Source organism: Mustela putorius, unplaced genomic scaffold (assembly GCF_011764305.1).
Source record: "Mustela putorius furo isolate JIRA1106 unplaced genomic scaffold, ASM1176430v1.1 tig00000460_pilon_pilon_pilon, whole genome shotgun sequence".
NCBI classification, from domain to species: domain Eukaryota; kingdom Metazoa; phylum Chordata; class Mammalia; order Carnivora; family Mustelidae; genus Mustela; species Mustela putorius.
In genome coordinates this window covers 20,781,729-20,808,974 of record NW_025421389.1, presented here as the reverse complement: position 1 = coordinate 20,808,974, position 27,246 = coordinate 20,781,729, and the positions used below count along the sequence as shown (strand labels likewise).

At 53.3% G+C, this 27,246-nt stretch overlaps 2 protein-coding genes and 2 long non-coding RNA genes across 24 annotated transcripts in view; 3 read left to right on the top strand and 1 right to left on the bottom strand.

Annotated features, from left to right (window-relative positions):
* The window catches only part of ARCN1 (archain 1), a 29,726-nt gene extending 21,922 nt beyond the window's left edge, over positions 1-7,804 (top strand). Inside the window, exons 8-10 of the mRNA XM_004749957.3 lie at positions 458-566; positions 2,999-3,203; positions 6,029-7,804. Coding sequence (XP_004750014.1) covers positions 458-566; positions 2,999-3,203; positions 6,029-6,118 — 404 coding nt within the window. The 3' untranslated portion in view covers positions 6,119-7,804. The remainder of the gene's footprint in view (positions 1-457; positions 567-2,998; positions 3,204-6,028) is intronic.
* A 2,461-nt stretch (positions 7,805-10,265) lies between these two features.
* On the top strand, positions 10,266-11,833 carry LOC123392186. The gene is made up of 3 exons (XR_006606895.1): positions 10,266-10,545; positions 10,675-10,815; positions 11,740-11,833. It is a non-coding gene; the product is annotated as an uncharacterized LOC123392186 (long non-coding RNA).
* Positions 11,834-12,286: 453 nt separating this feature from the next.
* The window catches only part of PHLDB1 (pleckstrin homology like domain family B member 1), a 44,815-nt gene continuing 29,855 nt past the window's right edge, over positions 12,287-27,246 (top strand). For 17 of the 21 annotated variants that reach the window (XM_013054923.2, XM_013054940.2, XM_013054939.2 and 14 more), the window contains exons 1-5: positions 14,289-14,636; positions 17,873-17,953; positions 18,643-18,766; positions 19,704-19,874; positions 26,822-26,947. In XM_013054923.2, the coding sequence (XP_012910377.1) occupies positions 14,592-14,636; positions 17,873-17,953; positions 18,643-18,766; positions 19,704-19,874; positions 26,822-26,947 (547 nt within the window). In that variant the 5' untranslated portion in view covers positions 14,289-14,591. Of the gene's footprint in view, positions 12,396-12,925; positions 12,950-14,288; positions 14,637-17,872; positions 17,954-18,642; positions 18,767-19,703; positions 19,875-23,996; positions 24,160-26,821; positions 26,948-27,246 lie in introns of those variants that run through there. The other 4 variants (XM_045080459.1, XM_045080458.1, XM_013054929.2 and 1 more) reach the window with 3 other exon arrangements.
* Positions 16,146-23,880, bottom strand: LOC106005558. The gene is made up of 3 exons (XR_001178996.2): positions 23,769-23,880; positions 17,575-17,755; positions 16,146-16,844 (listed from the first exon to the last, which is right to left on the bottom strand). It is a non-coding gene; the product is annotated as an uncharacterized LOC106005558 (long non-coding RNA).

The following is a 27,246-nucleotide window of genomic DNA, read 5'->3' as shown; positions in this document are numbered from 1 at the left end:
TTTTTTTTTAAAGATTTTATTTATTTATTTATTTGACAGAGAGAAATCACAAGTAGATGGAGAGGCAGACAGAGAGAGACAGAGAGAAGCAGGCTTCCCGCCGAGCAGAGAGCCTGATGCGGGACTCGATCCCAGCACACCGAGATCATGACCTGAGCCGAAGGCAGTGGCTTAACCCACTGAGCCACCCAAGCGCCCCCACTTTTTTTTTTTTTTAAAGATTGTATGTATCTATTTGACAGAGAGAGACACAGGAAAGAGGGAACACAAGCAGGGGCTGTAGGAGAGGGAGAAGCAGGCTTCCTGCTGAGCAGGGAACCCGATGTGGGGCTCATTCCCAGGACCCTGGATCATACCCTGAGCCGAAGGCAGCTGCCTAACGATTGGGCCACCCAGGTGCCTCACTCTCCACTTTTTTTCTAATATTCGAGTATTCCTGCTTTGCTTTTCTTCTCAGTTAATTGCTGGCCCTCCGAGAGTGGAAATGGCTGTGATGTCAACATAGAATATGAGTTACAAGAAGATAATTTAGAACTGAATGATGTGATTATCACCATCCCGCTCCCGTAAGTGGTATCCCCCACATAATCATTTTTTTCTGTACTGACTGCATAGAAATAGTCTTTTGGAACTTGTTTTGGAGGCAGCACTTAGTTGGCCTTCCATTCTAAGATATCTGCTTCTTAAAACGTCCTGTTGTAGAAGAAACCAGTTACAAAAGTCCACAGTACCATATGCTCATATGACATTGGGACAACGTTTTTCTCTTGGAACAAAAATCAGGAGGTGGAAGGGAAGGCAGTTGACTACAACAGGGCACAAGAGAACTTTCCAGGACAGGGAAATGTTCTGTGATTTGACCGTGATGGTGTTTACAAGGTTACATACATCTGTCAAGGTGTGTTGAGCTGTACACGCTAAAAGGAATGGAGTCTACTGGTTTTAAAACCAACTCAAAGCCCATTGTAGTAGAGCTGTGTTTCCACATCTTGGACCTGTGTTTGTTCTTGTAGTAATGAAGACTTCCAGAAGGAGGAGCCACTTCTCAGTCCAAAAAAAAAGTCTTGGTTTTGTTTTGCAACTGAGAAATTGAATCTGTCAGACTGAATTTTTTCTCTTTCACTTGGCTCACTAAACTTTCAGCTAAAGATGAGAATATGTTTTCAAGGGAACAATTGATTCCTGCTGGAGCACATATTTACATTAGTTTTCATCAATTTTTAACAGTTTTATTGGTGTAACTGACATACAGTAAACTACACATATGTAAGTTGTACAGTTTTGATAAGTTTTGACATGTATACACATGTGAAACTGTTACCACTGTTAAAATAATGAAAATGTCCAACATCCCCAGAAGATTAGTTCTAATAAATTTTTATTTTTTATCATTTTTTTTTTTAGTTCCAGTTAAGTTTTTAATGTGTGCTTAAATGGCCTACTTTCTAGGATCATCTGGAAATAGTCTTTCCCTAAAGTTTATCTCACTAGCACTTCCAGCGAGTGGGCTCTGTTATTATGTCACCAGTGAATCCAGCTCCTTTCTTCCACCTCTCAGCACCTGCCCCTCCCATGATTAAGTACAAGGTGTAATTATGAACACCCAATAAATGTATTCTTAGTGTATCTTTACTGTTATATTGCTTAATTATTATTGCAGAGAAAATGATATTAATTTGTCATTTTGTTTCACTGTTGATAATTCAGCCATTTACACGGCCAGGTCTGGTTTTTTCATCATAATTTTCCATTTTAAAAAATATGCTCTGTTATCAGTCTGTCCTTGATTGGAGTAACTGTCTTATTCTTGACAGCTTGGTTATTCTTTCAGAACTATAGATGGCTGCCTTGAACCATTGTAGGGCTTGGGCATTGCTAACAGGTGTGGTTTTTGTTTTGTCAAGATTTATTTTACTGGGCTATTTTTAGGATGCCACAATTTTTAGGCCTCTCCAACTACCGTATAATTGTGGTTATGGTGGTTTCCTGTGTCGTAGTCTACTTTTGCAATAGTCTCCAGAAGAGACCCTTCCTACACAACATTTTACCCTATTGTCTGGAACTGTTGTCTAGAACTGATCAAATTTGAGAGATCGGAATCGGAAAAACAGCAGAAGAAACATATGTACAATTGTGACCGTAGACTTGAAAGGGAAGAGCTGATTATGTTAAATTTTTCTCTTTGTCTTCCTTATTTACTCTGCCCCTAATACAAGCACTGAATGGCACTGGTGAATGAAAAGGTGGTAAATTTGCAATGTGTAGGAGTGGGTGACACTGCCTGTCAGCCACATGTGAGGGTGCAGAGTACGTCCTAACTAGCCCTGGTTCTCTGGCAGATTAAGTACAGTTGTGTGTCTCTTTTTCCCATCATGTTCACATACTGGGTAGGGCTGATTGTGTTTTCACTTATCATGTGAAAGTCCACTTACTGGATTGTAAATCAGACCCACTGGCGTCATCTACAGGTTTTGAAACATTCTAAAATCTTTTGAAGACATCATCCCACAGGCCCAAATTCATCTCCATTTTAATTAACCATATAATGATGTATTTTTTTTGCCCTGCTACTACCAACCTGTTTCCCACCATGGTCACCAATAAAGAGAGCTGCAGTATGGTAAAATTCCTTCTTGACAAGGCAACAAACCTTTGGTGCAGAATTTTTGAAAATATATCCCACTTCACAAATTTGTCAGTTTTAGTCCCCTGCTAGGTCTGGATCTAATCCACAAGCTGGAGCCACCCATGGATATCTCTGCCAGTTACCTGTGGTTGCATGTGTCTTTATCTGTAGAGGCAGTGAGTGAGATCCTTGGCCAAGGTGCTAGGGCTTTGTTTTATTAGGGAAGTTATTAGGGAACCTCATGTTTTTTTCTAGAACCATAAAAAAAATAGGCAGAATTTGAGGAACATAATCAAATTCAGGGCTGATTTTCCTTGGCAGAGTTCTTCCAGCTTTGAACAGCTAAGGTGACACAAGTGTTTCTCATGACAGATCTGGGGTGGGTGCCCCAGTGATTGGGGAGATTGATGGCGAGTATCGACACGACAGCCGACGAAATACCTTGGAGTGGTGCCTGCCAGTGATTGATGCCAAAAATAAGAGTGGCAGCCTCGAGTTCAGCATTGCTGGGCAGCCCAACGACTTCTTCCCTGTTCAAGTCTCCTTCATCTCTAAAAGAAACTACTGTAACATACAGGTATTCTCTTTTAATCAAGAGCACATGGTAGGACGGATACCAGATAAATAGAATGGCATCAAAAGTTAGAAAAGCTGGGCGCTTGCTTGGCTCATTCCATAGAGCATGTGACTCTTGACCCTCAGGTCATGTGTTCAAGTCCTGTGTTGGGCTGAGAGCTTACTTTAAAAAGAAAAAAAATCAGAAAAGCCGGTATTCCCTGTGGATTCCATTATTGAATTTCATTTTGTGATCTTAGTCAAATTCCTCTCCTGCTTTAACTCAGTTTTCTTCTCTAGATTGGACATGGTAAAGAAATTGAATATGAATATATATTATAAAAGTATTTGTGGATTATGCAAGATTTGTATATCTTAGTTGCCTATTTTAAAAAAATAATCTCATGCATTTTATTTTATTTTATTTATTTTTAAGATTTTATTTATTTATTTGACAGAGAGAGACCAAGCAGGCAGAAAGGCAGGCAGAGAGAGAGGAGGAAGCAGACTCCCTGCCAAGCAGAAAGCCTGATGCGGGACTCGACCCCAGGACCCTGAGATCATGACCTGAGCCAAAGGCAGCGGCTTAACCCACTGAGCCACCCAGGCGCCCTAATCTCATGCATTTTAAAAGCTATTTACCAAAACAGCCAACCCATGGTTTTATAATGCCTCTTATTTTTAAATTTTATTTATTTATGATTTTATTTATTTATTTGACAGAGAGTGCACAAGTAAGGGGAGTGGCAGGCACAAGGAGAAGCAGGCTCCCCGTGGAGTGAGGAGCCCAGTGTGGGGCTCGATCCCGGGAACCTGGTATCATGACCTGAGCCATCCAGGCACCCCTATTTTTTAATTTTTAAATTTTTGTTTGCACTTTGTTTTGTAATGTCTTATTTATGTTGCTTGGTTTGAACCCAAGGATGGAAAGAAAGTTTTGTTTCATTTTGTTATTTGTTTTTTCATTTATTTATTTTAAAGATTTGTTTGTTTATTTGAGAGAGAGTGGGAGAGAAAGAGCACAAGTGGGGGTGAGGGCCAGAGGGAGAGGGAGAAGCAGACTCCCCACTGAGCAGGGAGCCTGATCTGGGCCTTGATTCCAGGACCCTGAGATTACAACTTGAGCTGAAGGCAGATACTCAACAAACTGAGCCACCAGGCATCCCCAAGAAAGTTTTTTATTTGGAAGGTAAAATTACTTCCCTGCGAAAATGATTCTAATACAAATGAATACAATATTTGGACTATTCAGGACACCTGGGTGGCTCAGCCAGTTAAGCATCCAGCTTCTGGTTTCATCTCCAGTCATGGTTTCGGTCCTGGGATCAAGTCTCCATGATCAGCATGAAGTCTGCTTTTCCCCCTCCCCCTGCTCCCCTCCTCGCTCAGGGGCGCGCGCTCTCTGAAATAAATAAAAATCTTTTTTAAAAACCCATAATAGGGGCGCCTGGGTGACTCAGTGGGTTAAAGCCTCTGCCTTCAGCTCAGGTCATGATCTCAGGGTCCGGCTCTCTGCTCAGCAAGGAGCCTGCTTCCTCCTCCTCTCTCTCTCTCTGCCTACTGTGATCTGTCTGTCAAATAAATAAATAAAGATCTTAAAAAAAATAAAATAAAAATAAAAAATAAAAGAAATAAAAACCCACAATAGGGGCGCCTGGGTGGCTCAGTGGGTTAAAGTCTCTGCCTTCAGCTCAGGTCATGATCCCAGGGTCCTGGGATCGAGCCCCGCATCGGGCTCCCAGCTCAGCGGGGAGCCTGCGTCCCCCTCTCTCTCTGCCTGACTCTCTGCCTACTTCTGATCTCTGCCTGTCAGATAAATAAATAAAGATTTAAAAAATATATATATTTGAATTATTTATGTTGCAGTTTCCCTTTGTTAATACAGAAAATCATGGGCCAGTTCTGTTGCAGACCTTGTCCTTTAGATAAGCAAAGTGATGGATATTTGTGAACTGTTTCTTTAGATCATTATTTTTAACTCATTGCTCCTCTATTTTTTTGAAGTTGCATTACAAGGACCCAATTTATATTTTCATTTTCCCCTCTGACTTGTTGATATGCTGGTTGTGGCACTATCTTGTCTTCCCAGATGGTCTTTATCTCTCCTATAAGTGCTTAGGAGATTACAGTTTCCTTCCTGTGTTGGATAATTCCAAAAAGCACTTCTCTCTCCACTCTCAGTTATTGGCATAAGCCCATGATTATTGGGAGTACAGGCTTGAAACCAAGACATGAGATAGAAATGGGTACATATTCCTGTTTGGGACAATTCGAAGAGTGGGGCTCTCTGAAAACCTCATTAGAAAATATAATCAGTGGTTCAAGCTTGTATTGATGCCATTACAGGCACTAGTGTTACAGGTAATTCATTAAACTAGACATATACAATGAAAAGGAGAAAACAAGATCTCATAGAAGGATCCAGCCATGTCTAGAAATAAGTCTGATAGGGCAGCTTAGTGAGACTTGGAGAGCAAATCAGGCAAATGAAGTTGGAAGAGTCAGAATATTGCATTTTGGGTCAAAATATTAATCGATCAGCCTAATTAAATGTCTGTGAACTTTCCTTTGGGGCAGGTCCTGAGTAGTGGCCACTCATTCTAGATCTTTTACTTGATAGCACTGTACATCTCATGCAAACAGTTGTCTTTTCTGCCTAGAAAGTAAGTTAATCCTGTTGGTAGGAAGAGTGATGCTGTAAGCCACAATTGTGAATTGAACTTTGTAGTGTTTTTGCGTTATTTTTAATATTGCTGTAGGGGAGTTTGTTCTGTCCTGAGAATATAGTAAGCACCGTGGAGACTCGCTCTCCTGATGTTTTACCGCACTTTTTGTTTGTTTCCCTAGGTTACCAAAGTGACCCAGGTAGATGGAAACAGTCCCGTAAGGTTTTCCACAGAGACCACTTTCCTAGTGGATAAGTATGAAATCCTGTAATACCAAGAAGAGGGAACCAGAAAAGAAAATTTTCAAATTAATAAAGAAGAAGCCAACCGTGGCTGAAGAGTTTTTTCCAAATCTACAAGCCATTGGAGACCCTTTTTTTCTGGTACAATGCACGATTCTCTGCGCGCAAGGACCCTCAACTCACCCTCAGTGTTCAAGTGTCACAGAGATGTTCTTTGGCAAAGAAAGACACAAACATAAAGGGAAAGGCTGCTGATTTCTTTGGCAGATTTTACTGGCCAGCAGGAAAGCAAGCTCTCCAGAGAAAGCCCCCCAGTTAAACAGCTTCTCTTCCTTTGCCTCATTGTTGTTCCTTTGTTTTAATCCCCTAAATATGGTTACATTTCATACTTCATTTTTAAAAAGTTTTCTCTGCAAATATTTTTTTTCTCTTTTTCTCTGCAAATTTTAATCTTTCCTACTCCTTTCCTTTACCTTGAGTTTTTCTCTTTCTGTACCTCAGTCAAGTGCTAGGATCATCGTATATAGGCATTGTATTTGTTTGGCACTCCTGGGAACTGGTTGAACTAATCCATCCTCGATCTTTGGACTGGATAGGTGAACTGCTTAAGGGGTCTGAGGTGTAGAAGTTAACAGATAAGGGTGTACTTTGTCCTTTTCCTATGTCTACTCATCCCTCCATTCCTTTGCTTGTTTTCCTTCCAGTTGTGTCCCTCTAGTTTAGAATAGTACTGTGAATCCCACTTGTGCCAGTAGTAAAGACCACTGAGAAGCAGCTTTTGGATGGCACAGCCCCCACTTGCAAGATGCCTGAGAGGTGAATGGTTATGTCCAGTGAGGGCTTTCACATCTGCAGGTAATCCTGTCTGCTGCTGGTGCTACCCAAGCTTCTGGTTCTCTGCACTCTGGGTACTTCAGCTAAAACATAAAATCTCATGGTCTTTGTAATCCATTCACATGTCCTTGAATTCACCGCCTCCTTTTTCCTGGCTCTTCTCTGTGTTCTCAGTCCTTTCCTCTCTTTTCCTGTCTCTGAAGGCCTTCATTTTTGTCCCTTGAGCCCTCTTTGATGAGTGTCCTCATGTCCCCTCTCATCCATTACTTGTGCAATGGAGAAGGCTACATCAGGCAGCCCAGCGTTGGCTTTCTAGCTCAGTATTGCACTTGGTAGGGTTGCTGGGGCTACTGCTAGGCTGCGGCCCCAGGCGGGGGGAGAGGCAGATGACGAGATGACCTGCTGCACTTCCAGCTGGCTGGAGAGGACCACTCCCACTTGGGATGACATCGGGCCTCCCTGCAAAGAGTGTACTGTCCTCCAAGCAAAGCAGTCACACACAGATGGCCATGGGTGGAATTGTTTGCCAAAGAAATTTCTGGCCTTTCCCTTTCCCTTAACTGCATCAGGGAAGAATCCTTATCTCTGGCTTGGTTTCCACATGAGGTTTTTTTTGAGGAAGGGGACTGGGACAAGAAATTTGTCATGTAGTTAAATAGACAAGAGATCTTATTAATCCAGTTTTGTTTGAAAGTTGCTTGTCCATATGATTTTTTTAAAGTTGTTTAGTTTCACAATTTTTTTTTTCTGAAATTACTTTTGGGGTAATATTTAAAATGAGAGATGTTTTGTAACCCTGTAAAATACATAGGGAATATAACATTCCAGTGTACACAAAGAAGGAAAATTCTTTAATCAAATAAAGAGTATTATAAAATGAATGTTTATTAGATTCTTGACTGTCTCATCGTCTGGTGTCTCCTTGCTAATTCGAGATAATGTAATGGGATCTAAGTTTAAAAATTAATGATATTTTTTTTAAAAGAAAAGAATCTCTAAGAGTACTCGCTGCCTTCCCCTACATTACAGATACAATGCCTCCGCGTGTGTTCTCTCTGTGTGAGCGCGCACATACGTACACACGTGTGCTCCGGTCTGTGGAGCTTCTGAAGTTGATGCTACTTAGGGACTTCTGGTTTTAATTTTGTTGGGGATAGTTGTAGAGTCAGAAACATGAGGCTTCATCTGTTAAAGAATAACTATGATCGGTGATCTCTCAGAGCATTCTCTTCCCCATTAGAGCATTGGTGATAAGAAGTAAGTGATCCTGTGGGCGGGGGGCATAGATGCTTGGGGAGTTTTGCTAATTCCCTCAGGGAAGATTTCATCCTAACTTTGTTTTTATTTAACTTAAGAGAACTATTGACTGTGAACAGATTTTTTGGAAGACAAATTGCTCTCTGTAGTGAATAATGAATGGGAATGATGAAGTTTTTATCTTCATGGTGAAAAACCAAGAGTGAATTTTTTTTTTCCTTAAGAGAAATAACAAAGTCTCCGGTCCCTGTCGCTGCAGTGTGGCGTGGCTCTCCGACAATGTAACCTTAGCCCAGGGAAGCTTACCAGGGCGGAGCGACAGCCCTGACTGGCAGCTAAGTCCCACCACTGTGTCCAGTGGACTTCTTGTTGGCCTCCTGTGAGGGAGACTAACAAAATAATTAGATCTGACTGAGCATTCTGTTTAATGTAGGAGGTTTGTGCTTCCTGCTTTGAATTAATTAATTCCACACAGAGGAGGTAGGGAACACACCTCGTGGTCAGGAATTCCTTTTTAAAAAGATCTGTAATTCATCTACCCACAGTTTCTAACCCTGGATCTATCAGCCCGTGCATCTGGGACTCGGGACTCGGGAAGCTTTGCCCTCCAATTAATGGGAAGTTGTTCACACTGAGTAGCGCCTGAGAGATTTCCAGGGTTGATACAGAGTAGCTTTTTTAAAATGTTCACATCTGGTCGGGCTCATTGGAGGAAGACAGAAAAATAGAAAAAGCCCCTATCCTCAAGAAGATGAAAGTCTAACTAGAAGCAATGGCTGAATCTGCTTATAAAACCTTTTCGCCTCAGGTAGACCAGTGTTAACCACAGCTGGTCTCAGTGAGGGTGAGGAATAGGGAGGGGTCTGCCTTGTAGGCTTCAGAGGAATCTCTCAAAAGAAAGTAAAAACTCCGAATTAACTCCCCTTTACTATGCACATCTCATTGCAACCATCCTCTCCCTCCACTCCCTCCCCCCACGCTCCCTTTGGTAAATCTGTTTGTGGCTACAGAGCTTTGAAAGTTCTAGAAGCTCCACAGCAATTGCGTGCTGTACGTTGCCCTTGCCCAAGGTTAGAAAGCCTCCCCCAGGTGTCGGTCTCCCGTCTTACCCTTGGGAGTTAGGGGTTTACGTGGCACTAGACCTTAGGAAGACTACCTTTCCAAACTAAGCTGCCCACTCAGACACAAGACACTCAGAAAACCAGTTTTCAGGAGCTTGGGTCACTTCTCACCCCCCCACCCCCCACAGACAGATTTTTTTTGCCTTGCTGCTCATAGGGCAGGGGCTAAATGGTTATTTAGGGCTTAGTCCAATTCTCAAAATCTCCCATAATCGAACTCCGTGTGATCAGGTTGCTAGTTGAAAAAGAGGCATTACAATGTCAAGGCAATGAGAGAAGTGGAAATGGGTCTTGTTTCCCATTCTTTTTCCCAAATCAGTGCTTATTCTATTCAGCTCATAGGAAGGTCCTGAGCCTACATGGATGTAGATGAGACAGTCTTCCCCCATGACCCAAACTGCCCACTCAGCTCCCATGTCTCTCAGCTTTGGGTCTAAGCATGGATTGTGCAATTTTTAGGAGAGAACTCCTGCTGAAGAAAGGTTTGAACTTTTCCCCAAGTCTGATGCAGGGAGGAGTCACTTGGCGTCATTGCTGTCACCGCATCAACACCAATGGTGCCTGACTTCAGGGTCCAGAGAGGCCAGAAAGGAGAACTTGAGAAGATGTGACTCTACAGGGCTGGCGTGCTGTAATCAGCAACAGCTGCCTCCTCCTGGGGCTGGAGGGAGCACGGTGCGAGAGGAGGGACAGAGGTGGGAAGAGGGCCTAGGCGAAGGCAGGAGGGATGTGGAAATAGACTCCTGACATTCATAGCCAAGTGCAGAGCCTTTGCAAACCCACTCTTCCTTCCACACCCAGCCTTTGCCCTCTCCCCGCTGCTTCCACTTCGGAAAGTCTGAAGCATGCTTGGAAAGCTGTTTTCTGCTTTCTTCTCTCTTCCTCCCCCTTTCCTGAGCTCCCAGCTGCTCGACCTCTTGCGTAATTGCGAGAGAGCACTGAGTTTTTTGATGGGCTCCAGATGTGCAGCGGGTGGGGGTGGAGGGTGGGGCGGTAGGTCCCCGGTCCCCTGAGTGCTCTAACTGTGGGAACATAGGGCCTCAACCCAGCAGGAGGACACATTGCACAGAGCGTTGGGGTTAGCTGGTCCCTGAGTGGGAGGACAGAGAAGGTGGGTGCTGTTTCACCCGCTTCCTCAGATCAGCTGCTTTGTGGCAGGCTCCATCCTTCCCTGAAATTCCTCCCGACCGGGATGGTAAAGAAGATCGGGGAGTTGTGAAACAGATACGTGAAAAGACTCTGAGGTACCCCAATCAGAGCCCCTTCCCTCAGATGCTGGATCTTGGCATCGAGGATACAATAGTTTGGGTTTTGTTTCTTTTTCTTTTACCAGAATAGTCTGAAACTTACTGTTGTGATCTGTCTCATGAAAGGTGGCCAGTCAAAACACTTTTCATGAGCTTCAAACAGTATGAAGAGAGGAAGAATAAGAGGCTTCCCCAAATTCTGAGGCTTCCTGGTACCCATGATGCCTGCTGGAACCTTGCTTGTTTGACCTCTGTTAGCCACAGCTGGTAAGTGCAAAGTGTCTTTCCCCTCCCCCCTCCTGTCCACTGCCTGGCTCCAGTCAGTCCCAGCCTCCAGCAGTGGGGGGCCCCCCTGCTAATGCTGGCCCTGTCAATGAGTGACCAAAGACCGCTGCAGTTCAGCCTCCTGCTGTTCCAGGGTTAGGGAAAGAGGGCACAAACTGAAGCCACTGAATCAGAGCAAGATATGTTCATCCCAAAGAGGGCAAATTATTTTCTGCTATCTTCCCCAGCTAGAAGCTGTGGGGGTTTTCTCCTCCCTCATTCAGTGAGAAGGAGTCTCAGGCTTCCCTTGAGGGCAGGTTGAAGAGGTCTAGCCTAGCTGAGGTCAGCTCCCTAGGGTCTCCTCAGTCAGTCTCCTGGGGCAAGAGCTGGCTTTGCAAGGTAAGAATCCACTGTCCAAGCTGGATTTCGGGGTGGGGGTTGAGATGAAGAATGACCTCAATCGAGCTCAGTTTCTAGATTCCTCTTAGGTTTCTGGTCCCTTCTCTCTCTCTTTCCTTCTTTCTTCTCTCTCTCTCTCTCTTTATTTTTAAAGATTTTATTTATTTATTTGACAGAGACACAGCAAGAGAGGGAACACAAGCAGAGGCAGTGGGAGAGGGAGAAGCAGGTTTCCCCATCCCAGGACCCTGAGATCATGATCTGAGCCAAAGGCAGACAATTAATGACTGAGCCACCCCGGTGCCCGAGTCCCTCCTTTTCTTCCATATTAACCCCCACTCCTACAGAGACCCAGATTGCTCTAGGATGGTGTGCCCAGTTGTCTGCCTATAGCTTGCCTCACCCCAGTTCTAAGTCAGCAGGTGGTAGTAAGATGGACCTACATGGATGGAGGCGAGATGCTGATTCAGTTCAGGCTTCTGTGCTTTACACTTTGCATGGCACTTTAACATGTCTTCCACCTCACAGAAAAGTCTGTGAAGCCGGATGTGGAGGGTGATCAGCCCCATTTACAGCTCTTCATGGCAGGGCTTGGAGGTGAGCACGAGAGGGTGTACCTGGGTACCTTCAGCAGATATTTTCTGGAGATACTGAGACCATGCTGGAGGGCTATACGACCATGAGGTTCACTGGGAGCTACGGAGGACTCAGGCACCTAAGGTTTTAAAAAAAAGGGGGCGTGCAGGGGGAGAGAGTGAGAAATTGTCAGAAACACCCTTTCAGAAGAGCCTTAAGGCCTAGGGGTGGAGGGTGGTCTAGGGGAGTCGGAAGGGGAGGGCAGGAGGGAGGAGGGGTGTGCGTGTGTTGATGGTAGTGGAGAGCCCAGCTGCAGAGAGGAACAAAGCGGGCGCTGTGCAGGCGGGGGGCGGGGGGGGGGCTTGGGGGGAGGTGCTGCTATGGGAAAGGGTGGGTGGGGGGACCTCGGGCTCCAGTTCCACAAGGGCGTCTTTGGCTGGCCTGGCAGGACGGGACGGGGGACGGGGGCGGGGACTGGGGGGGCGGGACCTTCTCGCTCTCCTCCCACTCAGCGGGCTCCCAGGGAAAAGCAACAGTGTCCTCCAGAGCCTGAGGCCGCGGCGGCCGAGCAAGGCGAGGGAACCCGTGTCCCCCTCTCCCCGCGCGAGGTAAGGACGCTCTCTCCCACTAGACCCGTGGGTCTCGCTGGCTGCGCTGCTGGGACTGGATAAGGGGAAGTCCCAGGGCCTGGCGGGAGCCCTCAGATCAGCTCTGGGCTGGGGGGCCCAGAAGAAACCGTGTGGGAGGAGGGGGCGCCCCAGGTGAGTGCAGTGGGGTGGGGGGGCGATAGAAAGGGGCTTTGTGGGGAGCCGGCTCCGCGGCTTTTCTGCCAGCTGCTTGCTTTTGCCCTCCGGAGCCTCTGTCCACGCAGCCGCCAGAGGGGGCCCTCGCGCTCCTCCCCGGGAGGGACGCTGGTCCTTGCCCCAGCCAGTCTCTCCTACAGGCACCCAGATGGCCGGCCGGGCGGACACTCGTGGAGTCTCGTCCGCCCGCGCCGCACTCCTCCCACTCTCCAGCCGACCGCAGGCAGAGAGCCTTGCACCGGGCGAGGGGACCCTCCTGGGCCAGCTCCCCTCCTGCCCCAGCCAGGCCGCCTCTATGGACGAGGAATGTGTGTGGAGTCCAGCCCGGAGGCGGTGGGAATCCGGGAGACAAATCCTGGGTGTGTTTAGGAGACGGGAGGCACGTCCCGGGTCTCCCCAGCTCTCCTCCGAGGACCCGCATCTTTAGGGGTCCGGGAGGCCGGACGGGGCACGCTTAGGAGAGGGAAGCCCCAGGCTCTTGCCACGCCCGTAGGGTCCGGATTCGTATCCCTAACGGAGTTCCCCGAGGCGGGGGCTGAGCCAGCCATCCGGGTTCCTCTGGGATGGGGAAGTACCGGCAGGCCGGCGGCGGGGGACTAGGGGCTGGGGGTGTCGGGGCCGGGGAGGGGCTGCCCGGCGCGGGGTTGCCGAGGCTCCAGCAGACGCTTCCGCGGGTGCTGGGATGAGCGGGGACCTGGCCCGGCGGGGTACCCAGGGAGCCGGGGCGGGGCTGCATTCTGGTCCCGTTAGCTCAACCGTCCCGGAGTCTCCCGGGCTGACTCATCGGACCGCTCGCACACAAATACAAGCTCCCCACCACGTCAGGCATCCCACGCAGCCGACATGCACCGCGCGCCCCACTCCGTGTCACCCACGCGCGCGCCCGCCGGCCGCGCGCGCAGCCCTGGTATCGGCCGCCGTCGCGCGTGGGGCAGCCTCCCGCACGCCGGGACCTCCGCCCGCAGTCCGCACGCGCTGCGCTTTCGGCACCGCGAAGCCGGCGCTCACACCCGAGGCCCGCCGCGCTCACGCAGTTCCCGTCCGCACACCCTGCCGCTCACACTCGCACCTCCTGTGCACCCTCGGGCCCCCCTTCCCGCAGCTGCCCCGCGGGGAGCGGGCGGTGTCTGAGCGGCCGCCCCCTTCCCCGGCCGCGTAAACAAGCGGCTCCTTCTCCCCGCCCGGCCAAAGAAAGGCCGCTTGTCCCGCGTGCGCGGCGGGCGGGGCGACCCAACACTGCGGCCTTGTCCCACCTGGCGGCCCTGGGCAGCACAGGCTCCGGGCCAGCGAGGAGCCGCGCCCCGGCGGCAGTCCCACCCCGCCCGCAACCTCGGAGAGGGGCGCTCGCCAGCACCCCCTCCTCTCCCCCAGGAGAACCGGAGCCCCACTCTACACTCCCGCCTCTCCCTGGCTCTGCCCCCTGGAGCCTCTGCCGCTCACCTGCGGTCCCGCCCCAACTTCAGGGCCGCGGCTGCCCTCAGCCCCCTTGCTCCTCCCTTCCCCTGGCTCCCCGTCCCTCCATTTCCACCTCCACTGCCCTCTGTACCTTCTAGGGCTGCCCCTGGCCATCGTCCCCTTTACTCGACGACCTCCGTGTTCTCAGTCTCTCCATCCCCTTCTCTGTCCCCCAGGCCCTCCGCCTCGCTGTCCCTCCGTCTCCACCAGCTCGGAGTCCCGCGGAGAGTTTCCCCACCTTCTTCCCCTCCTGACAATCTCCCCAGCTCTCATTTTCTCTCAATCCCTCAGTCTCCGTCTTCCATCCCGCCCCTCCATCCCTGCGTTTCCCCTTACCCACCTGGTCCCGCCGCTGAGCCCTCATATCCCCCCTTCCACGCCCTTCCCCGGCCCCCGCCCTCCGGGCTCCCAGCCTCAGTTTCCTTCCTGTCCCGACTCCTTCCCTGCCAGCCGCCCTTCCTTGAGGGCGGATGTGCGTCGGGAAAGCGAAGGCGGCGGCGGGCGGAGAGGGTCCCAGCTCGGCCACGCAGGCCTCCGGCCACCGCCATGCGACGCCTGGGGCGAGGGTCCGGCTGGCCCCACCAGCCACAGGTGAGGCCTGGAGCGGCCCCGGGGGACTCCGGGGTGCGCAGGAGCAAGGCACCGCTCGGGGACTCGCCTGGGGCCCGATTTGGAGCCTGGACTTCCTCCAGCGCCTGTTGGTTACAGACCTTTTCGGCCCTTGCTCGGGCCTACCTTCACCCTAGTTAGGGTGCCAAGACCTCAAGCGGTGACTCTGGACACCTACTAGGCCGAGAGGTCTGGGGACGGGCAGATCCCGCGTGGCCTCGGTGCCCACGCGTCCCCGCCGGGCGAGGAGGCCGGAGGGCCCGGGCCTTGGCGGGGTCACCCGCGGGAGCCCCGGCCTCGCCCTCGCCCGCCACGGGGTCCCCCCTTGTTGCACGGCGGCTCCCGGCTCCCAGGCCTCTGCCGCCCTGTCCCCAGGAGGTGCGGGAGGGCTCCAGAGAGCCGGGGCTGACCGCGGCGCCTCCCTCGCATCCCTCCTTCCCGGGAGCCAGCCTTGCGCCGCAGGGGCCTTTTTTTGGCAGCGGGGCCGGGCGGGGCGCTCCGAGTGGGTAATTACTGCCGGGGGTGGTGGGTAGCCCTGTCCACGGAAGCGGGTTGGCAGCTGAGGGCGCCCGGGCGCAGCGCCGCTTCGCCATCCCGGCCCGGGGTGGGGTCCGAGGAGAGCGCGCCCCCAGGTGGCCGCGGGACAGCCCCTTTGTGCGACCGGGACGCGTCGGTCTGGTGTAGCTTTGCGCTTCACCTGGGTTAGGTTTCTGAGCTGGGGCCACGGCCTCCAACATGCTGATTTCTACATCTTTCCGGATCTTCTCCGTCTCTCCTCACACCTCCCTCCTGGTCTCCCCCTCTCCTTCACATTATTATTTCCTCCTCTCCTCGCATCAGTCTTGTTCCCCATCAACCTTATTTTTTTTTTTTTTTACAATCTTTATCTCCGCTTGAAATTCTTTGGCGTAAATAAATGAACAGGGTAATGGTGACGAACTTGATAGAAAAGGGTGAAGGGACTTGTTCTAGATCTTGAAACCCATACTCATAACCGGCATGTTTACGGAGCTTTGTGCTTCACACAGTGTCATTTAATATAAGAGCTGACTCTCCAATCTTAAAGAAAAGAAAAGAAACAGTTTTATTGGGGCACCTGGGTGGCTCCGTTAGTTAGGTGTCTGCCTTCTGCTGGGGTTGTGATCCTCCCATTCCGGGATCAAGCCCTGCCTTGGGCTCCCGGCTTGGTGGAGAGTCTGCTTCTCCCTTTCCCTCCCCCACACCCCACTTGTGCTTTCACTTGCTCTCTCTCTCAAGTAAATAAAATCTTTAAAAAAAAATAGGGCGCCTGGGTTTCTCTGTGGGTTAAGCCTCTGCCTTTGGCTTAGGTCATGATCTCAGGGTCCTGGGATTGAGTCCTGCATGGGGCTCTCTGCTCAGCGGGGAGCTGGTTTCTCTCTCTCTCTGCCTGCCTTTCTGCCTACTTGTAATCTCTGTCTGTCAAATAAACAAATAAAATCTTAAAAAAAATTTAAAAACAGTTTTATTGAGGTATAACATATATATCATAAAATTCACTTAATTAAAGTGCACATTCAGTGATTTTTTAGAGTATATTTACAGTTTTGTTTGAGAACAATTCCCTCACCCCAAAAAGAAATCTTGTGCCCATTTATAGTCACTCTCCATCTACCCTTAGCCACAGGCAAGCACTAATCCAGACAATCTTTTGTGAAAAAGTCACTATTCCACTTTTATAAAGAATGACTTGACACTCAGAGAATTTAAGTAACTTGTCCAAGATTCCGCAGCTAATAAATAATAAAGTCAGGGTGAGAATTTAAGGCTATTGCATCCCAGCCTAAATCTCTTTCCACTAAATGGTGATGCTGTTTCTTCCCCCATTATTTTTGTTTTGTTTTGTTTTCTTTTCTTACTCCTCTTTTAGTAAACTCCCTATTCCCAACCCACTCTCTCACGTCCCTTTCCTCGGAGAATGCTGAGGGCTTCCCCTGAGTGTAAGGAAACAGGACAGCAGGCAGGCTCTAACCCTGGAAATTCTTCCCCACAGCCAGATCTCCTGGGGAGGCGCCAGGCCGGCTTGGAACTCGGTGTAGGTTAACCGCCTTTGCCTTCCCTCTTCCCCGGCGGAGCTGGGGTGGGCCCCAGGCCCAATTCCGGTTTTTCTTCCGCCAGCTTGGGTGGACATGGTGACGGACATGATGTCGTCCAGGTCCGGAAGGGTGGAAGCTGGGAGGGTAAAATTAGTAACTCTCTAAGGCTGAGGTCCTTGGGCCCCAGGGCCAGGGGGGTCAGGCACTCCTTGGAATGCTGGCTCCTGCCCCCACTTCCTAAGTCACTAGGCCATGGTCGAGGGTTGGAAGAGAAAGTGGAGGGAAACCCTGCCTTCCTGGGTCTCCCTCCCACCTGGAGCCACTCTCTCTCAGTCATCCCCAGCCCCATGTCCACATCGAATGGGAAACTTGTCACCTTAACAAGATGATCAAGGGACGGGCCCAAAGGTACCAAAACCGTGAGGAAGAGAGAAAGGGATGCGTGGAAAGAGCTTCAGTTCTGGCTCTCGAATCTACTTTACCCTCGGTTCTAAAGACCTAAGCTTCCTACCACACCAGATCAGATGAAGAACCTAGAAAACTGTACTCCTGTTATTAGTCACCACTGAGGGGTTTTTCGCTGATTGTCTGGGGGCGAGACTGCTTTTTGGGGAAGAGAAGGTGTAGGAGTTGAGACATACAGAAGGCAGGAATGGCTGAGTTCTTCCTGTGGTGTCTCCTTTAAGCAGACACCCTGTGGGGACCCCTGGGGGAAAAGAGACAAAGGGAAAGGCAGGAGAGGGTTTGGGGAAGGGAGTGCCTCAGCAATATCACCCACCTAGGGGGGGTGTCTCTGGCTACCGGTGTCCCCCGGGGAGTTCTTGGACCCTGGATTCCCTTACTGAGGTAGATTTTCCCCACCTTACCTCTGGCTCCAGATGTCTGAGCGTCCTCTGCCGTGGAAGCCTAGCTCCTGGATTTCTGAGGCAAGAAAGCATAGACATACAGGCAGGGCCTCTAGGGGTCTTGGCTTATGGTGGCAAGGGTGAGGACTGGTGTGCTGGGTGTCTGCCTCTGAGCTCCCTCCACTTTTTCTTCTGCATGAGCCTGCAGGGAATGAGGGTGACAGGTACCACCACCGCTGGCCACAGACCCTATTCCCTGCCCCCCCGCCCCCCCCCGCCTGGCCTCCCTGCCAACACCTGCCTTCTGCTGTGTCCCCAGGAGCCGTGGAGCCCCAGGACCATGGACGCTCTTAACAGGAACCAGGGAGGCCCTGGATGCAAGACCCAAGCAATGGTAAAGGTGAGCAGGTCAAGGCCAAGGGGCAAGAGGGCTGTTGGAGAGGGTGGGTTTGGCTCCTCTCCCCAGCCGTGGCCCCAGCCGTGGCCCCAGCCGTGGCCACAGCCCAGGGATGAGAGCAGCAGCTCCTCTCCACCCTTTCCCAGGTCCCAAGCCTATTAACAGCTGAGGCTTTATCTGAATCAGGTTAATTGGTTCACCCAGAATATACCCTTTAGAAGTCAGGAGCCGGTTTACAGACTGACCCTGGGCTGTGTCTCTCTCCTGGATCCCAGGCTCTGTCCTCCACTGTGATTCAGTTTCCCGGAGGCAAGCAGTGGCCAAGGGGATGGCCACGGACAAGTCTACAGGGACAAGTCTGCATTGGCCCTCCTCTGCAGCAGCCCCTTCTCCTCTCCAGCACCCACCTGCTCCTCTCACTTTCTCCTTTTTTATGTCTTAATAGACAAAGGGGGCAGTTAAGCCAACGCTTGAGAAATCCAGTGGGACAAGTTAGTGGCCTAGATTCAGATCTCATTTCAATTTAGTGTAATAATGCTCCATGCACGATTTGGGGCTGAGCCTTTCGACACCCTCAGAGCCCTTCAGAGAGGGCAGGTGCCGGAGGGAGTGCCGGTGTAATGGGGTTCGGGGGCTCGGGTTCTGGCCTGAAGGGTCTCATGCTGCTCATCCCTCACCCCCACCCCCTGCAGAAGGGGCCCTTGGACTTGATTGAGACAGGCAAGGGGCTGAAAGTGCAGACGGACAAACCACATCTGGTGAGCCTGGGCAGTGGGCGGCTCAGCACAGCCATCACCCTTCTGCCTCTGGAGGAAGGTAAGTCTGGGGGTGCAGCCCCTCCACTCCGCCACCCCTTGGTCCTTAAAGACATTTCTGCCCTGGATCCCAGGCACGCGCGGGGGCCCTTCTGCCCTTTGTCAGCCTTGATCGCCTCCCCCAGATGTGAGGCCGCGCCAACAGCTTGCCCCCCTTGTCCTGGCCTCCCTGGACTGCCTGGCCCCCTTGGTAGATCATCTGGCTCCATGACTGGGATTAAAGATTAGTTTAGAAACAAGGAGGAGAGTACTGAAACAGGAGAGCCCATTGCTCTTAGCAACCAGTGTGGCCAAGAAGGAAGGGGCCCCATCCCAGGCCTATGCCTGGCGTGGGAGCAGCTACCTGTGGAGCATGGAGGGCTGGGAGGTGGGGGGAACGACCTCCTGAGATAAGGCCCTGGCTCGGCCCCCTTCCCCTGCTGGCTTCTGCCTGGCCTCCTTGGCCTCCTCGCTTCTCCCCTGGCTGCACTTGTTGCCTGGGTGATTCTACATTCCCCACATTCTCCAAATACCAGTCCCAGGGGCTCTGCCAGGGGGAGAGCCTTAGCATGGAGGGGAGCCAGGGAGAGCAAGGGGTGCAGGTGCAGAAGTGGGGGGGAAGAGATGGGGAGCAGGAGAGCAGGATGAAGGAGGAAGAGGACTTGGGGATGAGGAGGTGGAGGGACTAACGGAAGGTCTGCAGGAAAGAGTTCCCCTTCTCTGTCGGTAGAGCCTGGCTGCTCTGTGTCCTCTGGGTCCCCCCATCTGTGAGCCAGTTTTCTCTGCCTGCCCAGAGCTTCTCCCACTGACCTTCTCCACCAAAGGGGGACACCACCAAAGGGGCCCCAAAAGGGTGGCCGGTGGCAGGCAGCAATCCTTTGTGCAGGAGGAGGTGGGCTTCTGTCTCCTTGGCCGCCCTCCTGGCCCAGCCTGGGACTCAGTTTGCCCTCTGTCTTCAGGGAAGACGGTGATTGGCTCCGCAGCCAGGGACATCTCCCTGCAGGGTCCCGGGCTGGCCCCAGAGCACTGCTACATCGAGAACGTGCGGGGCACCCTCACCCTCCACCCTTGTGGCAACGTCTGCAGTATCGATGGGCTCCCTGTCCGGCAGCCCACCCGGCTCACTCAGGGTAAGGTGTGCTGCCCCCAAGCGGGAGGCGGAGGCAATGGTCTCTGTTGAAAAGCCTGGGCTAGGGGCGTTGGGGGGGTGCGAGCCTGCTGTGGCGGTTGCCATGGTAACACAGAGCCAGTGGGAGGCTCAGGGGCCTCTCCATGTGCCTCAAGAACACCCCCAACTCCTCTAGGATCCCGATTTGTCTTCAGCCTGCTTTTCTTCTCCGGTCACTTCTTGGCGGGGAGGGGAGACGTCCTGGTGACCTCATTCAAAGGGCAGGCAGAGTGGTGCTCTGTCAGGTCATTAGTGAGATGGTTAAGGGAGGGCAGTTGGAATGACAGGACAACCATGGGGTTGTTTCATGATGCCAAGAGGGGGTCACTCTGAAAAGAGGCGGGGAGGTGGGGAAGGAGGCCGCTCCCTCCGGATGGGGATGGAGCAAAGGTGAGATCCGAGGACATGGCCGCTCCGTTAAAACAGCATCCGCAGTAGCTCTGGGGTCATGAATATGGTTAGCACCCTGTTCCCCAAAGCCACAGGCCACTCTGTTGTGTCAGGTGGCTCTGAAAACCGGGCTCCTTGTTCTTGTGACTGGGCAGTTCAGGGGTCAGCCCAGGTGGTGCTTTGACAGACCGGGTGTGTCTGCCCTGGGCATCCATTTATACAACGAATTGTCACATTAAAGGAGTGGGAAAAGCAGGCCTGGGGTGGGGGGCAGAGGTGGCGTTGACGTGAGGATGGGAGCTGTGGGCCAAGCCTGACTCTGTGCGGGAGGACTAATGTCCCGCCCGTTGTCTTACTGGCTGAAATCTCCTCGGCAGTGGAAATCCCCCTCCTTCCTTTGTTTCCCTCTGTCCTTCTGTTCATAGCCCTTAAGCTCTCTTTAGACGCTGCTCCCTTCACAGCTCACCCAGGAAACCCAAACTTGCCCTACTCCTTTCTTCCTGCCCTTGGGAGTGTGAGGGGGCCACGTGGCTTCAGGGACCCAGGTCCCCCAGAGACAGTCCCTTTCAGCCTCCCAGAGAACATCTTCCTGGAGATTGGGTGTGTGGAAGTGAGCTGGTCCAGCAACAGGGAGAGGGAGGGACAGAGTTCAAAGGAGGCTGGAGAGAGAGCCCGGAGCTCACTCCCCCAGCCCCAGATCCCTGGCATTCGTGGGCACGCACATGTGTGTTGTGAGCAGGGTGCAGGAACGGATGCTCTGAAGGGCCCTCTTGGGCAGTCTGCCCAGAGCATCCTCTAGCTCCCTGAGAAGAGGGAGCGCCTGGGTCAAGATGGAATTCTTAGGCATTTCCTGTGGCCCCGGTGACCCCTAACTCTTCCCCAGCCAAGGTTCCACCCTGTCAAGTATGTACCCTCCCACTCTCTTCTGACCCTAAACCCCCTTCCCTTTTGCTCCCTCCCACTCCCACAGCCTCCTTGTCTGGGCTTGCCTGTCTCAGGAGCTTGGCAGCCCCGGGAGGGGTAGGCAGAGGCACAAAGGAATGGGTGTTCTTCTCCCTAGCACTCCCCCTCCCCTGGGCTCCCGGGAGCTGAGGCTTTCCTTGTCTCATCTCTGGAGCAAGGCACCAAGCCCAGCCCTGCCTGGCCCCACTCCGGACATTCTTGGGAGTGCGTTTCCCTGGAAACTGGGTGGTGGGGGGTGTGTGCGTGTGCTATCTCTGTGTGTCTGTGTAACTGGAGTGTGTTTATATATCTCCGGATGTGTTTGTGATTCAGGGCTGTGTATCGCTGTTTGTGCCTCTCCTTGTGTTTATGGATCAGTGGGGGACGGGGGTGAACTCGGGACGGAGGGTACCAGAGTGTCCATGTACGTAGTTCCAGGTGGATCTGAGAACTCGCTGGCCCCCGTGCCTGTCTGTGGGCATATGTACAGCAGGATCGGGTTCCCTGTCTCGTTCCCCAACCCAGGCGCATAGGAGGACCCTCCTCTTTGAAAACAGAGGGCTACCCTACAAAGAACAAGGAGCCCATTCCAGCTGGGCCAGGCCGTCCATAGGTGCGTCATTCTGGGCATTGTGCCAGCCAGAGGCAACTTGGATAGGCACATGTCAGGAGGAGTAGAGATGGCGGTGACAGGCTCTTCCAGCAGGACCTTGCCTGGGCCTGGGGGTGGGGGGGGGCAGGCAGAAAGCAGAAGCTGGCCTTTGGCTCTCACTAAAGCCATGGACACTGCAGCATGACGGGAGGGAAGCGAGGACAAGCCCGATTCCACCTCCCTACCCCGGTTTTCTGGCATACCTCGTGCTGCCCTCTTCTTTATGGAGCAAGAGCTGGAAATGGGAATGTGAGCGAGAAAATAAGAAGGAATCTCAACCAAGAAGGAATCTCAACCGGGCTGAGGTTGCCCCACCCTGGGACCACAGCGCCAGACCACATGAAAGCTCTGGGAGGGGACGGATCAGGGGAGGACCCAGAAAGCCACACGGCTCAGGGCCCAGGCTGTCTAGACAGTAGGTCCCTGTCCACTCCCAGCATTCCCTGCCAGCCTAGTCTCCACGTCTCCTTCACTCCCTAAGCCCTTCATTGGTGGGTAGGGTCTTGTGTGAAGGCCAGAAGCGGGGGAGCTCCCTGGAATGTGGTCGGGGAGCTGGGTTTCCTGAGTAATCCAGCCGGCTCCCTGTGGGATCCAGGACACTGAGCCTCTTCCTCTCCTACCCAATTCTCAGTTATTCCTTCTGTGAAATGGGAGTGAAGCTTCCAACTGTGCTCTGCTAAAAGATAAGGATCAAAAGAAGGAGAGAAAAAGCAAAAAGACTCCTAGCTGCTCCCTTCTTTGTGCCTGCCTCCTGCCCTATTTCTCACTGGCGGGTATCCTCCGTGTCTGTCTGGGTCTGTCCAGCTGGCTGTCACAGTTTCCAGACCGATGAATCATTCTTCCTGAGCAGATTTTTTTTTGGTTAAAGCCTCCCCCTATTTTGCATTTAACCCTACATGGTTCTCCCATTTTCCTTCAGGAGAGTGAGATACGTGTGTGCGTGAGCGTGTGTGGAGTATGGCAATGTGGGTAGGTGTTTAGCAAGGGTGGAGAAATGATTTTTTTCTCTAAGGAGGTTGGCTTTTGATTCCAGAGTCTCTCCAGGGACTGAGTGGAAGGATGTCTGTGCCTGAATGAGTGTGTAACCAAGAGGGGTATTATGGGGGTGAGAATAAGCACGTGTCAGAGACAGTGTGTTTGTTTGTGTCAGTGTGCACAGCCAAGATGTGGTGTCCGTGTGTTGGTGTGTGTGAGGCGTGGGAGCTCTGAGCATATAGAGTACGTCTGAGAAAGTGTGTCCCTTAAGGTTCTGGTGTCCAGAGGGTAGGTCTCTGGAAGACAATGAGCTGTCCAGAGGCAGATGGCACTGTGTTTTCCAGGTGGGAGGGTGCCTCACTGGGGTGGGAGAGCTCTTCCAGCAGACTAGCACGACTGGTGGTAGGGGTTGGGAGGAGGTGAGGTTTGATTCTGGAGCCCCAGGGGAGCAGGCTGGCTGGGAAGGGATAGCACCTTGGTCCAGCCTGGAGGTGAGCTGAGCTGCTGGGAATGTGGGAGCAGGGGCAGAAGAGGAGGTGTTTAGGATGGAAACGGGAGGGAGGCTCAGTGCTGCCCAGCCTGGGCCTGAACTCCCAGCCCAGGAGTGACCTTGTCACAGTGGCACAGGGAGGGCAGGAGCTGATCCTAGTGACCTAGCTGGAGCCCTGGGAGCCATGGAATGTCAGAGCTTAACCTTTGCTGTCAATGAGGACAACCTCCTCATGGGTAGGTAAGGGATCTGAGGCCAGAGGGTGTGATTGGCCCCAGGTGACCAGCCAGCGGAGCTGGCCCCTTCCCAGGTCTCTTGGGAGGCCAGCCACAGAGGGCTCTCAGGGAGACCCTGCTTCTCCTCACTCCTGCCTCCCGACGACGCTTCGCCCTCCGGCCTCCACTTACCTCTTACCTTTCCTTCCGTCACCTCCCCCGCACCTGTCCTCCCGGTCTCACTTCTGCTCCCGCACCCACCGCCTCGGAGTCCCCGGGCCGCTGGCCACCCGCACCCTCCCGCCCCGCCCTCTCCATCCCGCTCCCCTCTCCTCTCCTCCATCACTTCCTCTTCCCCTCCTCCTCTCCTTTGTCCCTCCCTCCCTGGCTCCCTTCCCCCGCCGGTGGCCGGCCCGCCCCTCCCCGGGCCCTGGCGGCTGCTGGCTGCCTGGCGGCTGGCTGCTCCGAGCCCGGGGCCCGCGGCGCGGGAGGTCGGCCCGCCCCCTCGCAGGCCCGGGGCGGGCGGGGAGCCCCGAGGGCCCGAGCTAGCGGGGGCCGGCGCTGCGGAGGTCCGGGCTCGCCGGTGAGTGCTCCGCCCGCCCGGCCGCCGCTCCCGGGCAGCGGGCGCCGAGGGGCTGGGGCGGGGGCCTGTGAGGGGCGTCTGCGGGCTGCGGTGGGGGGACTCGACCGCGGGTGTGTGTGGGGGTCTGGCTCACCTTGGGGAGCCGTGGGGGGGGCTGTGAGACTCGATGGCATGTGTGCCCTGCACATGTGAGTGGGAGGTCTGGGCTCGGGGCCACCCCTCGGCCGGCCAGACCTCGCCTTCCCTCCGCGCTCGGAAGTCCCCTCCATGGACCCGCCTCCGGAAGGGGCAGAGGGGTCCTGATGGGGACGGGGAAAGCCCGTGCTGGGCCCAGAGGGGTCTCTGATGGAAGGGCGGGGGCCCTTCCTCGCATCTCCCCGCACCCCAGCCTCCCTTTGGCCGGTCCGTTCCGTTTGTGTGGCAGCTGAGCTGTGCCTGTCAGCCCGCGAGTGCGGGAGCCTGTATGCCTCTCTGGGTGTTTCTGGCAGCGGGTTTATGTGCGAGCTTGTAGGAGAGTGTGTTCGTGTGTGGTGTTTCCCCTCCGTGTCTCTCAGAGATAGGATCCGCCCTCCCCTTTGCCCTGGTTTCCACCCCCCCCCCCCACCAGATGTGCAGCTTCTCACCCACCCACCTGCACACACACAGCTGGGCCCTTTGGGGATGGGGGCTCGGACCACAACTTTAACGGGGAGGAGAGGTTCTTGGGGTTCCCTGAGTGGCTGACCCTTGGAGGTGCCGGGCAGGAGTGGACCCAAGGAGGTTTCCTCCCAGAAACAGGCTAGGCAGGCCCTTGGGGCAGGATGGACCAGAGTTGGGGCCATGCCTGGGGCCCCTGAGTTCAAATAGAAAGTTAATTTGGGCAGGAGGGAGCTGCTCTGAGGCCTGTTGCCCTCCTGCCCGCTCTATTAATACAGATCCAGCTCTGCTGCCTGGCATCACCTATTTATAGCCTAGAGGCAGCCAGGCCACACCCCCTCAGTGCAGGAGGCTGAGGGGCAGAAGAGGGGGCAGGGAGCTCTCAGCTGTAGAAGCCAGGGCTGAGGGTCCCTGGGTGCCCACTGCCTCCTTGGGTGGGCCTGGCAGGATGGGCTGGAATCCACTCAGGCTCCACACCTCTGTCCAGGCTGGGCTGTGTGATGAGGCTCCCATATCCTCCCCCACCCTACCCTACCCCACCCCTTCCCACCCCTTCTCACCATCAATCTAGAATTGAGTGGGTCTGTCTAGACCCTGCGAACTCGTTATTAATTAGCTTGTTAAAGGGCTGAAAGGAGGGGGAGGGGCCAGCAGGACTTGTTCTGAAACAGCTGTGGTTGTAATTAGGTGTAAGTGGGGTTGGCTATTATTTATTCCGGTTATGATTACTCTGGAATCAGCTCCTCTGATTGGTGGCTTGGTGGGGTAGGCTCCCCTCTCGCCTGACCACCCATCAGTCTCTAGAATTGTTGGTGCCCACCGCTTGGGAGAGCCTCTGGGCGTGCCGGAGCAGTGGGTGGCTTTGCCCACTCCGGTTATGTGCTAGGGACTGCTCAGCTGGCTAGCCCCTTCCCCACCAGCGTGGGCGGGCTTCTGAGCTTCTCAGTGGGGGGCCTGCCACGGTATCCATGTGGCCTGGATGCCCCTTGCCCTTGTGGCTTGCCTGAGCTGAACTGTCTCAGCGTCCAGGAATGTAGACTTCCCTGCCAGTCTTAGCTCGGTCTGGCATGAAGCTTCGGGGGTGCCAAGTGGCACCAGATTGGGTCAATAGGCTGGGGGCATGGGTGTGGACAAGCTGAGAGGGTGGTTGTAGAGGGCCCTGGCCTCTGGTGTCTCCCAACACAGCATCTTTTGCAGGAATCCTGTGGCTTGTCCAGGAGAAGGAGTGCCGTGAGCCAGGCTCAGGTGCCCGTGGGCACACCTGCTGCTGTGCACACTCTTGGTGCCCCTGGCTACATTTTTGGCGCCCACACACCCTCCCCTCTCCATGGAGTCACACTTACTGGGCAGGACTGGGCTTGTGTCTGCTGCCTGGGAATGTGCTTGGCTGAGGCAGGGCCCATTGGCCCTCGGCTTGGCTGGATTCCAGAGAAGACCAAGGAGCGGGAAGACGTCAGGCCAGAGCGTGCTTTGTCCGAGAGAAAGAGGGTGATGGCTCTCCCTAGGCCATGCAATGATAAGGAGGGTGATAAGGAGTGGGAGCCAGGAAGCAAATTCTGGTTTCTCTGGGGGGCATCTAACTGATTCATGGGTTTTCCCTGTCCCCTGTCTCAGAGCTTTTTTTGATCCTGGAAATTGCTGCCTCTCAGACTGACTTTTCCGCCCAAGGGGCAGATGGATGGATCATTGGTACAGCTTAGGGGGGACATGGGCGACTGTGTTCTCTGAAGAACCTCCGATCCCAGGACGCCGTCTCAGACATTGTCTTACTAACTCTGCAAGGTCCGTGGTTCTGTCCTCGTTTCTCTACCGAGAGAACCGGACTCCAAGGGGAAGTGACTTCGCCCGAAGATCTCACCACTAGCAACGAGAGTTAGGATGTGGGACTCACACACCAGTGCTCTTTCCACACTGCCACTGTGGCACGCACAGTGCGGGGGGGCGGGGCTCTCCGGAGCCCACTAGTGCTTCGGGGTGACGCTGCCTCAGCCCTGTCTGCCCTTCTCAGCATTTGCTCTCTCTGTAGGCTGTATGTTGTGCCTGGGCCAGTCCACCTTCCTCCGCTTTAACCACCCAGCCGAAGCCAAGTGGATGAAGAGCATGATTCCGGCAGGGGGCCGGGCCCCAGGGCCCCCCTACAGTCCTGGCTCAGGTAGACGCCCAGTTGGGGCCGGGGGTTGGGTTGGCGGTACTCCTGGACTGTCCTCCTCCCTGCCCCTTCCAGCCGTGCTTGTGGTGTCAGGGCAGGACAATACCCACGATCTAGGCTTGCTGCCACCTGCCATTGGGCCGCGGGAGGAGGATGCCAGGCTGTCTGGCTACTGGGAGAGATCCAAGAAGTGCTGCTTGGCTGGGATTGGGGAATCATGTGCCCAAAGGGACAGAGGGCTCTGCCAGCCCCACTGCCCCGGAAGATGCCACCTCAGTGTCTGGGACCCTAACCACTAGGCG